General features: G+C 36.7%; 1 protein-coding gene across 1 annotated transcript in view; it reads right to left on the reverse strand.

The window, feature by feature from the left end:
* The window catches only part of RAPH1 (Ras association (RalGDS/AF-6) and pleckstrin homology domains 1), a 92,808-nt gene that overhangs the window by 58,727 nt on the left and 19,004 nt on the right, over window positions 1–15,077 (reverse strand). The window contains 1 exon segment of the mRNA XM_047720798.1: window positions 1,397–1,516. Coding sequence (XP_047576754.1) covers window positions 1,397–1,516 — 120 coding nt within the window.

Below are 15,077 nucleotides of genomic sequence, written 5' to 3' on the forward strand. Positions count from 1 at the left end.
TATCCTATGAAGAGGATCCACAATCATTCACTGCCTTATTTCAATGTTTCACAAAATAGGAAATTCTTCAACCTCAAACCCTGTTCTTCTGCTGCAATTTAAGTCCCAATGCTTCTCCCAGTAGAAATGAAAAATAATAGGTAGGTTTAATATTTTCTGTTAAATAACTTGAATATAATTGAGGACATACTAAGATTCAGTCTATTTACCAGTTCAAATAAACATACTTGTTAAAATTACCTGCTGTGACCACAGTGCTGGGAGAACAAAAGAAATACTCCTTGGCACCAAGAAATGGTAACCTAGTAGGTGGTTTTTAAACTTTTTGTGTGCGGGGGGTGGGGGAGGGTAAAGAGTGTGGGGTGAGTATCATGAGAATTTGGTAAAAGCTCTGAACCTTCTTGCAAGAAAATGCAAACACACAAAAACTTTACAAACGATTTTAAAAGATTCATTAACCACTTAAAACATAAACTTGATATAATATAAAGCTGAAAATTCCATTAACAAGGTATGTGTAATATGAGTGGGTGCACAGATGACACTTTGTAGTAAACAAAAATAATGAAACAAACTTTATTAGCCACTAATAAAGTACATAAAACATTTTTTGGAAACATCTTAAGTGTAAAAAGCAACTTGTTAGCAGAGAGCCACCATTACCCAGTGGTTAATATGTTTTGTTTCTAAAGACAGATTTATACAATTAAAAAAAAAAAAAACAACCCCAAAATAGTCACAGTATTAGTTTACAAGCCAACTTTTTTGGTGAGTGGCTCTTCACATTATATGGCAAGGAATTTAAAATACTGGGAAGAATAAAAGTACCAAACCAGCAGAAAAGCCATCTGCAGTGAAATAGCATAGAGCTACTATTCTACCTTTTTTAAAAACACAAGATCCAGTGAAACAGGATGAAAAAGCTTTGCCATGGTTTTAAAATGCAGCCAGAAATGAAATTTTCTCAATATTCTAGAATTATAGAAAATACCTGCATGTGAGGCTATTACTTACATCATAAAATGTAAAATGTAGTAAATATTCACATATATTAAGTTATGAAATAAGAGTCGCTAAAATTTAGACTTTTAGATTCTGGGTTTTAAACCTTTTTAGCCAGCAATCTCAGTTTACCAAAGAGATTTTAAATAATCCCTCCAGAGGAACAGAACCTCTGTCTTAAGTTTTTGTTTTGTTTTGAGACTCTCTAAATAACCATATAATACTTCGTGTTCTAGAGTTAACATTTATTTACTTGTTAAAGGTTTGGACATTTTCCCTTTAGCAGTATTTAAAAATGGAACCTATATCCATATCCCTATGTCTACACAGTAAATTTTTAGCACACAGTGATGGCTTGAAATCCTTGAACAATTTTTCAAGCACTATTTCTAACCTGAGTGAGTTTGTCCAGCTCCCCTAGCCAGGCTCCAAACATTTTGTCAAGGTCCTGATCTTCCTTATCACTGTCTTCTTCAGCTCCATGGTCAATTTCTTCATCTGATAGCTGATCCATCTGAAATACAGACATTTAGGCAGAATGAAGTTTAACAGGTTAAACTTGAAAAATTATGCAGCACATGCTCTGATATAAATTGTAACTCTCTGGAGTCAAATCTTCCAAACCAGAGATTATATATATATATATTTTTTAAAGATTTTATTTATTTATTTGACAGACAGAGATCACAAATAGGCAGAGAGGCAGGCAGGCAGAGAGAGGAAGGGAAGCAGGCTCCCTGGTGAGCAGAGAGCCCGATGCGGGGCTCGATCCCAGGACCCTGGGATCATGACCTGAGCCGAAGGCAGAGGCTTTAACCCACTGAGCCACCCAGGCGCCCCCAAACCAGAGATTATATTATACAAGGAAATTAGAAGTCATTTATGGAGACAGGGTTGACAAGCAAGTAGGAATGAGTAACTATGTCTCAAATTTTTAGGCAATTGTGAAAGAAAAGATTGTACCAGATTACAACTAGAATCACAGGTGACAATAATTTAAAATTGCAGAGCCCTCCCAATAACCGGAGGATATTATGGTAGTGCGGTTTCTTAACACCCCAAAACCCACAGAGAAATAATTTTAAGACTTCAATCCGGCACATTATTATCTCACTTATTCTGCAACAATCTAATACAAGTAAGTATGTATCTTGCAAAACCTCAGTTCAAGAATCACTTCAGAGAAAAGACAAAATTGTTAATCTACTTTAGTCTGTTGCATTAGTTCCTCCTCTCATAGCATTCTTTCTACCTTACTTTCTCATCAGTTCTGACAAAATCCAAGGAACCAGAACTAAGATTTCCTGTATGTAATTACTCTTCAAGTATAAGTCTTGAAAAGAAGAGACAATTTTCTCTCTTCTCATTAATTATGTGGTATCTGACATGGAATCTGCATATTGTTTTGTGAAGGGAAGAAAAGATTACGCAATACAAAATAGGATCAATGACTGACCAGATACTTAAAGTTCTTAAAGATTAATCTGATTAATATAAAATATTTCAATATTAAAGGCGCTGAGAACCTTTTTTAAAAATTCCAATATAGTTAACATACAGTATTATCTTAGTTTCAGATATACAATGTCGTGATTCAACCATTCCATACATTACTCAGTGCTCATCACAAGGGCACTCCTCAATCCCCACCACTTATTTCACCCATCCCTTCACCAACCTCCCCTCTGGCAACTATCAGTTTGTTCTCTATAGCTAAGAGTCTGTTTCTTGGTTTGTCTTTCTCTGAGAAATCTTTAGTAAAGCCTGCATTTGCTTAAACCAAGATATTCCAGATTAATTTGACCACAAATCCTTTCCCTTCAACTTGGAATAATATCTATTATCTTTCCTCGGGATACAATGAATATTACCATTCTACATTCCATTCTTTTTTTTTTTTTTTTAAAGATTTTATTTATTTATTTGAGAGAGAGTGAGTGAGAGAGAGCATGAGAGAGGAGAAGGTCAGAGGGAGAAGCAGACTCCCCAAGGAGCTGGGAGCCCGATGCGGGACTCGATCCCTGAAGTCCGGGATCATGACCTGAGCCAAAGGCAGTCGCTCAACCAACTGAGCCACCCAGGCACCCTCTACATTCCATTCTTGACTCACATTTCTGAAATACAAATTTTGTTCCAGTGGATCTAGGCACTATTTGAAATACTACCTGCCTATTTGTTTAAAGAATTCCTCCAAGATTAAAGATATCCTTAATCTCAAATAAGAATTCGTACACATATTACACCTCAAAGCAACAATCCACAGAAGTAATTGTGATCCTTAAAATGTGGCTATGAGGGGCGCCTGGGTGGCTCAGTGGATTAAGCCGCTGCCTTCGGCTCGGGTCATGATCTCAGGGTCCTGGGATCGAGTCCCGCGTCGGGCTCTCTGCTCAGCGGGGTGCCTGCTTCCCTCTCTCTCTTTCTCTCTGCCTGCCTCTCCGTCTACTTGTGATCTCTCTCTGTCAAATGGATAAATAAAATCTTTAAAAAAAAAATAAAAATAAATAAAAAAAATGTGGCTATGAGCTATGTGAGGAATTTAATTATCTAATGGGATGTCATGAAGCTAAATGTTAAACCTTATTTTACTATATAAAATTCTGCAGAAACGGTAAAACAGTGTCACAAAATCAATCTGAACTGGGTGGCTCGGTCAGTCAAATTGGCTCAGGTCATGATCCCAGGGCCCTCTACCTGCCACTCCCCCTGCTTGTGTGCTCTCTCCTTCTCTTTCTCTCTGACAAATGAATAAAATCTTAAAAAAAAAAAAAAAATCAAACAACTTAGTTCTAAAGATATGGAAAATCAGATCATATACCATTTAATCACTTAACAGAAATAATTTTCTTAAGCTTAATACTACAAAGGAACACAGCTTATCAATATCTCTAATGTAAACTGGTAATTCTCCTTTCTTTCTTTTTTTTTTTAAAGATTTTATTTATTTGTCAGAGAGAGAGAGATCACAAGTAGGCAGAGAGGCAGGCAGAGACAGAGAGAGAAGCAGGTTCCCTGCCAAGAAAGGAACCCGATATGGGACTCGATCCCAGGACGCTGGGATCATGACCTGAGCCGAAGGCAGCCGCCCAACCAACTGAGCCACCCAGGCGTCCCAATAATTCTCCTTTCTTAATTTCACTACTCAAAGCATGTATATATAAATCAGGGAATTCTCTTGACAAATGGAAAATATATCCATCAATTCCCCAAATCACAATTTGACTCTTAAAGAGATTTGGTTTTTATAATTCATTTGTGTTGTACTAGTTCTAGGATTTTTATTCATTAATTAACTATTTACAGAACTATCTCAATAGAAACCTGATACCATTATTTCATTTTTCTACCCAGGAAATATAAAATGTTAGTACAAAGAAAAACCTCATCTGACTAGGTAACTTAATTACTCATATAGTAGTTGCTAGTTTGAGAACATTTAAGAGTAGGAATATCCAGTCTTCACAGTGAAGGCCAACAAGCAACAGAACTGGATATTTTAAAAGTCAACTTCCTCTTCCTCCCTAATCTTTAAAACTAAACACACTGGAATAACCCAGAAGATAAAATATTCTAGGAGGAATTCTGCTTTCAGACAACGATACTTATGCCTGCACTTCCATTCTGAGCACACATTATAAATGTCCGTAAGAGGCCATACTGCAAAGAATGAAATAGGAATATGATTTTGCATATAGTTTTGTAGAGCATATGCAAAATAGTTGAAAATGAATGTATTTTGAATTATTATGGTGCTAAATGAACTACAGAGTGCACATCAAAGACTGGTGCGCTTTTTGAGTTTTTTTCTATTATTCAAACCCAGTGATTATTTGGATTTTTAAATATCTCCTTAAATATTTTCATTAATAGTTTTATTTTATCTAGACTACTGCACATCAAAGTAGATGAAAATATGGCTAGGGAGTAATAATAGAGAATCATAAAATAAATGGAAATTCTGAAGCACTTCAAAATATTAAATATTAAAATATCAAAATAATATTATTTTGAATAAAACAATAAAATTGGACTTTTACTATTTATGTAACCTTTGCCAACTTTTTCCATTCTTGAATTTGTCACCATGTCAGTTATTTTATAAAAATTAAGACACTTATTCAGAGACTTTTCTAATAAAAATTTAGGTCCTACAACATTTCTTAACAGATCTGCACCCTAAAATAGCAGTCTCCCTTCTCTAGAAGCTGAAGTTGATCCTTATTTAAATGACATAATCTCTGATTACTACACACACCAAATGAGAGCATCCCCAAAAGTTTTCTTACACACTGTGTACTGTTAAAATCAGCAAAACTGTACAGAAATTTATCCTCTATTACATATTGATACCTACCTCCAATTAGATGACAATTCTAAATCTGAAATGCCCTGACTAGAAATGATGACAGCAGAAACTGCAAATAAAATAATAAAATAGTCAACTGTCCCTCCAAAGGGAAAGAAAAAAATCAAGGAAAAGAAAACAGAACTTATCTTATTTTTAAAATAATTTGGATTTAAAAGAATAGCTTCTAATGTGATGCTTTTCCATAATGATGTTGAAATAGGCCCAAAGAAACCATAATACATACTAGAACAAATATTATTAAATTATCCTATGACTATTAGATTAGGTACTTGGTGATGGGGGGGAGTATATTAAAGTTTCACTTTAATTCCCTTCTCCATTACATCTGAGGGAAACTATGTCCTGAAAGAATGAATGTACCCTAACACAAATGAAAAGGTTTATTTCCCAAAGGGCGCACTTAATGAATACAGAATAAAATCCACAGTCAGTGGCAGATCAAGAACACCCTGGATGGTCCTGGCCTTCAGGGACCTCTCTGATCTTTCATCCCACTCTCCCTTCCAGCCACTGTCCTGCCTGCTGTTCCTTGGAGCAGCCTGGGGGTTGAGAGGATGTGAATTCTGTTTTGAAGATAGACTGAGAGATGCCAGTAAATATCCAACTGGAAAAAAAAAATGAGGAAGGGTTATTAGGACTCAGGTAATGAAAAGGGTTAGTTAACCTGATTATTTCAAAATCCTAGGTTTATTACAGAATAATCATAGATTGCAGGGAACTAATATTTTAAAGTAATTTACACTTATTTTTTTCATAAAGTAAAGACAAATAATGGTGGAATGATCCACCACTGTTTATATGCCAACTGGTTTCATTTCACACATAACAGTTAATAACTGTGCTTCAATTATTACAGGTTAAAGGTTATATATGACAAGCTCCACTACATGTAACAAAACTATCCATTTAGTATGCCTCAGTATAAAACAATATTATTTCCACTATATTTTCTATGAAGCTAATTATTCAGCATATTTTCCCTATTAGCCTTCCTCCTGGGAGATATTTTGGTTTACTACTCAGTTTCCTCACTGTGAGATAGAATGGTGATCTTTATAAAGGCTGGGCTTAGAGTAGGGCTTAGTAATTTTGAATAAATATATTCCAGGTAGGGGAAATTATAAAGAGCAAAGGAGAAAGTCTGTGTTGTAAACTGTCATGAGATTGGCTCAAATAAGAGAAGAGGAAAAATAGAGCTTTTAAAAGTCAAGGACTAAGGCCAGACAGATAATCTTGAGAGCCAAGTCTATTTCCTCCAGGAGACAACCATATTCTTGAACACAGAAGTGAAGGGGTAGGGAGAGAAATGGTATTTTGGTCAGAGGACACAATGCCTGTGTAAGAGTTATTAGAGAAGGGAAAGGCCAACAGAAGGCTACTGTAAATATTATGCAGAGATAATTACAGAAATGCAAACTGAAGTCCTCAGGAAATACAACTTACACAAGCCAAACAGACAGTGGCAAGAAAAATACATGGTATTGAATGAGGGTGCCTTATTTATTACTGACCTATTTTGTCCTCTTAACTCAAAAATAATGACTTTTTGTAAAAATAAATATACTTAAAGCCACATGAAAATTCTGAGAATGCAGGAGGAGTGCAAAGTTGCTACTAGAGCATTTCTCTGGGTCTAATATGCTCAATATTCCACAGAAGCAAGAGAAGTTTGATATTTGCTGTACATCTACTGTATACCAGATGCTGGGGGAATAGAGTTGGACATGATAACCTCTGTCTTTAAGGAATATAGAATCTAGGGACACCTGGGTGGCTCAGTTAGCTAGACATCTGCTTTCGGCTCAGGTCATGATCCCAGGATCCTGGGATTGAGTCCCCCATCAGGCTCCTTGCTCAGTGGGGAGCCCACTTCTCCCCCTGCTTGCCACTCCCCCTGCTTGTGCACTCTCTGACAAAAAAAAATCTTAAAAAAATGAATATATAATCTATTAGAGGACAGACAAGGGAACAAACAATGATAAAAGTGTTAGTGCAACAGAGGTATGTTATATGACTATAGTTTAACAGTTTGAGGACAGAAGAAAGGGATGATGCTTCAGTTCAGACCTGAAGAATGAATGTGCAAAAGCAGAGAAGAGGAAGGGTGTTTTAGGCAAAGGGACCAGTATGTGGGAGGGTATAAAGCTGTGACAAAGTAAGACATGTTGAGAACTCTGACTTAACATTTTTTTTTTAATTTTATTTATTTGACAGAGAGATCACAAGTAGGCACAGAGGCAGGCAGAGAGAGAGAGAGAGGAGGAAGCAGGCTCCCTGCTGAGCAGAGAGCCTGATGTGGGGCTCGATCCCAGGACCGTGGGATCATGACCTGAACCGAAGGCAGAGGCTTTAACCCACTGAGCCATCCAGGCGCCCCTCTGACTTAACATTTCTAATGCAAAAGATGTGTGGTATAGACCCAAGGGAGAACTGGGGCTGGAGAAGAATTAGGGGCAAAATTATAAGCCATATGAAATGGAGTCTGGACTTGATGGTGTTTGGCAAAGTATTTCCAATTGGGTCTGCTGATGACCTACATCAAAATTATCTGGGATGGGGTGCCTGGGTGTCTCAGTGGGTCAAGCTGCTGCCTTCGGCTCAGGTCATGATCTCAGGGTCCTGGGATCGAGTTCGCATCAGGCTCTCTGCTCAGCAGGGAGCCTGCTTTCCCCTCTCTCTTTCTCTGCCTGCCTCCCTGCCTACTTGTGATCTCTGTCAAATAAATAGATAAAATCTTAAAAAAAAAATTATCTGGGGTGCTTCTTATAAAGTCAGTTTTAAAAAGGCCTAAGATCTACCAAATACTAATTTCCAGGATCCTGGGACATTTTTAACAAGTCACCCCAGGTATTCCTTATGCCTACTGAAGTCTGACAACTGCTGCAGTGTGTTGTGTTCTAATTACCAAGAGAACTTGCAAGACAAAATTAATGCAGTTTCACACAACCACAACTTGGTTAAAGGCCAAGTAAGACACGTACACCCAAAGCCCATTAAGAAATTAGGCAGTGACAAGATCCCTTTATTAACATACCCTCATTACCACAGTTTCATGATTCTTCTGAGTTACTCATTTAGTTATAATTTTTAGTTCTTTATGCCCAGTTACATTTCAGTAATTCTATCACAAAAACAGCTTTTGGAAAACCTCCTAAGCTGCTCTACTCCGATAAATAATTCCAAAGAAAAACAAGCACTAGAGAATGGAGGCTATAAAGACTTCCAGGTTCACGGAGTGCCCCCCAACTGTGCAAGATGCAACTCTTGCAAAATAAAGCAGGAGGAAGGAAACCTAAATCAGACAAAAGAAACAGTAAGGAAAAAAAACTCTGTTAAAATTAGTAAGGCACAAAGAGAGGAAGAAGACTCATCAAAAGGAGGAGGGAGGAAGTCAGAGCAGAGAAGGAAAAGGAGAGAAATAGGACACAATATAATATAAAATGAAGTGAGAACTGTGGGGGGTGGGGGGTCATTAGCTGCTCATCTGACTAGGGCACCCAGAGAGAGGCGTGCTTGATTTACTTTTCTCTTGACCTACAACTCTTCAACACAGAACACAGTTCTGCTGTGAACTAAATAACATCATTTGTAAAGTGCCCAAATGGAAATTGGGAATTGAATGAACCGACTGAATTTCCAGAATTCTGTTCTTCACAGAATCAAGATATTAAGTGTGTTGTATGTATAGCAACATTTTCCTCAGGTTTTATCTTTTAATTTTGGATGGTCTTTTTTTCTTTCTTTCTTTCTCTTTTTTTAAGATACTGCTAAAAGTTTTATTTTTTAAGTTATCAAATGTGTAAATTCTTTTCTGGGAGAAGTCTTGCACTGTTTTGGTCAGTAAATTCTTCTCAACCAAGAAATCTGATAAATGTTTATGTAAATTTTTAGTTTTATTTTATTATTCATTCTTTTCTGTAGTTATTACATTTAACATAGGTAGCTTAGTTTGGCATTACAGAACCTTAAACTGATTTTTGCCAAAATTTAATTCTTTTGAATTTATATATTATTTTCTATATATACAGTAGGTTCTTTTTCTTAGGATCCTTTTCCATTGTGTGCCTACTTTTCAGTAAACATCACTTTGTATTTTATCAATTTATAGAGCAGATAAGTCAAAATGTCAAAAGTTGCTTTTTGTAAATCGATCACTGAAGTTTTCTCTGTTAAGGTTAGTGGTCCTCCACAGAAATGGCCCAAGTTTGACTTAGAGTCTAACCTTCCAAGACTTTGCCTACAAACAGCATTATGCCAGGTACTGTGACACAAAGGTGGCAAAAAACACACCCTATGATTTCAAAGAACATTAATCCTAATTGTGGCAGAGATGGTAAACACTGAAGCATCTTGATTTAAAAAGTCTCTAAGAACAAAGTTCCTTCTGTAGGTCTGTGCATGAAGCAAACTTAAAGGGAACTATCGTCTCTGAAGGGTTGAAAGGGGACTGAGAAGGAAGAAATGTACTGGTCATTCCAAGGCTTCACAGGAGCAATCTGCGTAAACTGGCCACCAGGAAACTTGCACGGCCTAGTCTTCTGGGAGGGAACTGACGTCTGGAACCAAGTTTTGTAATTTCTACATAGAATGAAACCTCCCTAATAAACAAGAAAGGTGTACTGTTTGTGGGCTGGCCATCTTTCCTTACCAAGAGGAAAGAGAAAAACTAGGGAAGGTGATTCTCACCCCTTATAATAAATCTTTTATTTGTATTGCAGTTTCTGACAACCCAAGATGTAACTAACACATCCTCTTCATTATCATGTACCTTAATTCTAAGGTAACCAAAGATCACATAAAGAAGCATAAAAAAAAAAAACCCCAAGAACTGTTTTTAACAATCGACAGAAGTTATTATGTCTAAAGAAAGCTATAAATCAAATCAAAGCTGATTTGTTAATTTAATGTTTTATTTACCAAGCACGTAAATGCACCCCTGGCAAAGGAATTCCCTTCACAGAATAATGAACCATATTTGTTTCTTAATTTACATTGGATTTTTCATAATAGTGGATATTGTTTATCTATTAAATCCCAAACAGGAACTCAACTGAAGTGGAAAAAAACAATCTAAGTTCAATGGTTTACAAAGAAACTCCTAACATTCTTAATAAATAAGAAGTTCTAATGATCAATCTTAAAATTACTACTTATCCAGTATACCATAAGCCATAATCTGAAATCAGAGAACTAAAATAAATAAATAACCCAACAAACAAAAAGTAATATTAAATGTAATATTCTTTTGTTATATTCCACCTTTCCAAGTTCAAGAACTGTGAGAGAATAAATTTCTGTTGTTTTAAACCACCCAGTGTGTGGTAAATTGTTATAGTAGTCCTAGGAAACACACGGTCACTACAAGTTACCTGTAGAAATGGGGCTTCCATGACTGCTTCCAGAGATGTTCATGTTGCTTATTCTGCTCCACACTTAGGACCTTTCCTGCTATACTACCTACATACCAGTTATCTTTGGAGATTGCTGATATTGTACATGCACTTTCCAGCTTCAACTGGAGGGAGAGTGCTAGACAGTAGTAGCCTGTGGCTTAGGAGCCATTTGGACTATATTTTGTAGATTATTTATTTATTTATTTGACAGTCAGAGATCACAAGTAGGCAGAGAGTCAGGCAGCGGTGGGGAGGGGAAGCAGGCCTCCTGCTGAGCAGAGAGCCTGATGCAGGGCTCAATCCCAGGACGCTGGGATCAGGACCTGAGCTGAAGGCAGAGGCTTTAATCCACTGAGCAACCCAGGTGCCCCTGACTATATTTTGAATCATCATTATGAACTCAAGGTTTCAAAGAGACAGAGGAAATACAGAAGGGGTAGGAATAAAGATAGATATACATTTAAGTGTGTTTGTAGGTAGGTCCACTCAAAGGGCCTAGTAGCGATGACATTCCAGTAGCAATGACATTCCAATTACCATACCTAACACCCAGTTTTCGGTTTCTAAATACAAATTCTACCCAAAAAGTAACTAAGAACCTTGGAGTAATGATTCAAGGGTTGGGGTTGGCGAAAAGTAAGATGAGAATATCTTCTATGCCAGAAAGTGCTCAATAAAGATGGGGACATGTCAAAAGGATACAGAAACCAGCCGGAAGGGGATCCACAGAACCCAATATGGGACAATTTAGGCATCAAAAATCAATTATGACAGGAAGAAACGATAAACTGTTGAATAAAATAAGAATCCACGAACCCATACTGATATAAATACATACATGGGAAAAGAAAGCTCTTCCTCACAGAATGCCAATTAAATGATGCAGATGAACTGACAGAAGATCACCATATGCAACCCTTGTAATAACTGATTTGCTTAAGAATCATTGATAGATGCTAAATCATGGGCGAAAATCTGATAAGACTATTTACGTATCATTAAAATATCTCCCCACAAATTACTGGGTGACCCTGTCTTAACCAAGTGATAAAATTCAACATCATTAACATTGAGGCAAACCACATCATATATTTTTTGAGAAATAATGCAGAGAAGATACATTATCATTTTGCGGTATTTTTTTGGTAAGATTTTATTTACTTATTTATTTGAGAGAGACAGTGAAAAAGAGAGAGCACAAGCAGGGGGGGCAGCAGAGGGAGAGGGAGAAGCAGGCTCTCCACTGAGCAGGGAACCCAACGCTGGGATCCCAGGACCCTGGGATCATGACCTGAGCCAAAGGCAGATGCTTAATGACTGAGCCACCCAGGCGCCACTTTTTTGTGGTATTCTTGACAATATGCATGACCTGAATCAAATCACAAGACATTTTACAAAATAATTGGCCTATGGTTAAAAAACATGAAGGCTAAAAACACAAAGGCTGGGGATGTGTTCTAATTTAAAGGAAACCTAAATGGGGCGCTTGGGTGGCTCAGTCGTTGGGCATCTGCCTTCAGCTCGGGTCATGATCCCAGAGTCCTGGGATCAGGCACCATATCGGGCTCCCTGCTCAGTGGAAGCCTGCTTCTGCCTCTCTCACTCCCCCAGCTTGTGTTCCATCTCTGGCTGTGTCTCTCTCTGTCAAATGGATAGGTAAAATCTTAAAAAAAAAAAAAAAAGGAGACCTAAAAAGAGACCTGACAACTCAATGCAATGCTTGATCCTGGACTGGATCCTGGACCCGAAGAAAATATGTAAACATATAAATATAGCTATAAGGGACATTACTGGAATAACTGCCAATATCTGACTATGGGCTGCAGATTAGATTCCAGTATTGTATTGATGTTACATTTCCTGATTTTGATAATACTACTGCAGTTATGTAAGGCAGTATCTTTGCCCTTAGGAAACACATACTGAACAATTGTCATAAAGGGGCACAATGTCTACAATTCATTTTCAAATGGCTCAGAAAAAAATGTATGTGTGTATTTGAGTACGTGTAAATACATAAAAAGGGAGAGAGGAATAATAACTAGGCAAACAGTAAACAATAAGTGAATCGTGGTAAAGGGAATGTGGGAGTTGTTTGCACTCTTAAAATTTCTTAAGTTCCAAACTGCATCAAAATAAATTCAGAAAGAGAGGGAGGGTGGGAGGGGAGATAAAGAAAGTGTGTCTCAGAAAATTGTAGTTTAGTTAGGAAAACACAGTATATCAACTAATGGATCATTTAAAATTCAGAAATAAAGTAAAAAAAAAAACCCATGTAGGTCAAAAAACATTTTTACCAAATAAAATAATGCAGGTAAGGTCCCTGAAGAACAATGCATATTTCTCCAACATGTGATCTTTGTTATCATATGCATGTGCTACCGTTCCTAAATTGCATTTGCTTGGTTTACTCAGTTAATGTTTTTGGTTTATTTTTGGTCATCATAAAATTAGTTTTAATCCAAATAAAAGGTTATCACTTTTGAAAAATAATTACTCATCAGATAATTCTTTCACAGAGGCAAAGATAATCATTTCTAACCTTCAGATGAGAAAAACAAGTAACCGAGTTAAAAAAAAATTGGTTAATGTCACAGCAGGTCAGGAAGAAATGAGAATTCATTCTGAATCAAAGACTCATACACTTGACTCATGAACAACACAGGTTGAACTGAGTGGGTCCATTTTTACACAGATTTTGAAGATAAATACAGTACAGTATTATAAATGTATTTTTTCTTCCTTATGATTTTCTTAGTAACATTTTCTCTTTTCCAACTTATCTTATTGTAAGAATATAGCATATAATACATACAATATACAAAATATATGTTAATCAACTGTTTACATTGGTGATAAGGCTTCTAGTCAACAGTGGGCCATTAGTTATGTTCTGGGGGAATCAAAAGTTATACTCAGACTTTTCACTGCATGGGGCTGGCACCCCTAGTCCCTGCATTATTCAAAGGTCAACTGTATTTAATCAAATAAGAAGGTTTAAGCTAAATAAAGACTTCAAGATGGGTTTTTAAGTTGCTTTAATAATTTTGTTATTAAATATGAGAACAAATGGAGTAAAGCACCTGTACCCCGCATTATTCATTAGCATATTCCCTGACCTCTTGCCCAACATTCAGATGGCACGTGCTCAATATCCCCTTATCCAACAAAACTGAACTGTCTGCTTTGTTTCTTCTACCTCATAAACCTATAAATCCTAGGAAAGATACTCTTAACACACTGCTGATAGAAGATACATTCAGTACAGTCCCTCATACAATCAACCAATCCATCTAAATAAAATTCACGTCACTAAACTGTAATTATCACAGAGCAATTCATCAGTGTCAGCACCAGGAGGCTCAACTGTTTTTCTGTGCCTTTGCTCTCTTCCTTATTTTGATGACTACTACTATCTTGGTTCAGATCTATACTGTAATGTCCTTAGATTATTCTAGCAACTTCCTAACTTACCTCTCTTTTTGTAATCCATCACTGTCAAACTAATCTTCCTTAAAAACTTTTTTTCATGCCACGATTCTGCTCAAACACCCACAAGGGTTTCCCCATGACATTCTGAATTAAGTACAAACTCTCCACCAAATGATTTCACACCCTCTCTTACATGGCCTCAACCTAAATTTTCAACCTTATTTTCTACCCTTCAAACAACCTAAACTACTCAATATTCTTAAACAAACAAACAAACAAAACAAAACAAAAAAACCCCTATGCTTTCTTAACTTGGTCTTTGTTCATGTTTTCAACCTGACTGGAACATCTCAACCTGTCAAAAGAATGAGAGAATACATTTCTCTTTCTCCCTAAAATCCCACTACAATGACAGTACACAATTATAAGAGGGAATAAACTCAAAGGCAATGAAAGCTAGAGATGGCAAAAGCATCCAAAGATCAGAGATTCTGGCAAATTTCTGGAAGACAGGGACAGGTAGAAACAGGGAGATGAACCAGAGCAGAAGCCATCAAAGCAAGTATTTTCACTCAATATTTATTCAGCAAATATACATTAAGCACATACTACGTGCCAAACACTGTTCAAGAAACACTGTAACAAAGATGATCAACTAGGGACCTGCCAACAATAAACTTAGATTCTAGTCAAGGTAGAGAAATAGTAAACAAAAACAAACAAACAAACAAGTAAGACCCATGACAAGTGTGGTGGTAATTAAATTAGGGTTGTATGAAAAGTGACAGAGTAGCTGTTTTAGACTGGATGTACAGAGAAGGCCTCTATAAGTAGTGATATTTAAACTGAGATATGAGTTACAAGAAGGAATCACATATGTA

Source organism: Lutra lutra, chromosome 3 (genome assembly GCF_902655055.1).
Source record: "Lutra lutra chromosome 3, mLutLut1.2, whole genome shotgun sequence".
Lineage (NCBI taxonomy): Eukaryota > Metazoa > Chordata > Mammalia > Carnivora > Mustelidae > Lutra > Lutra lutra.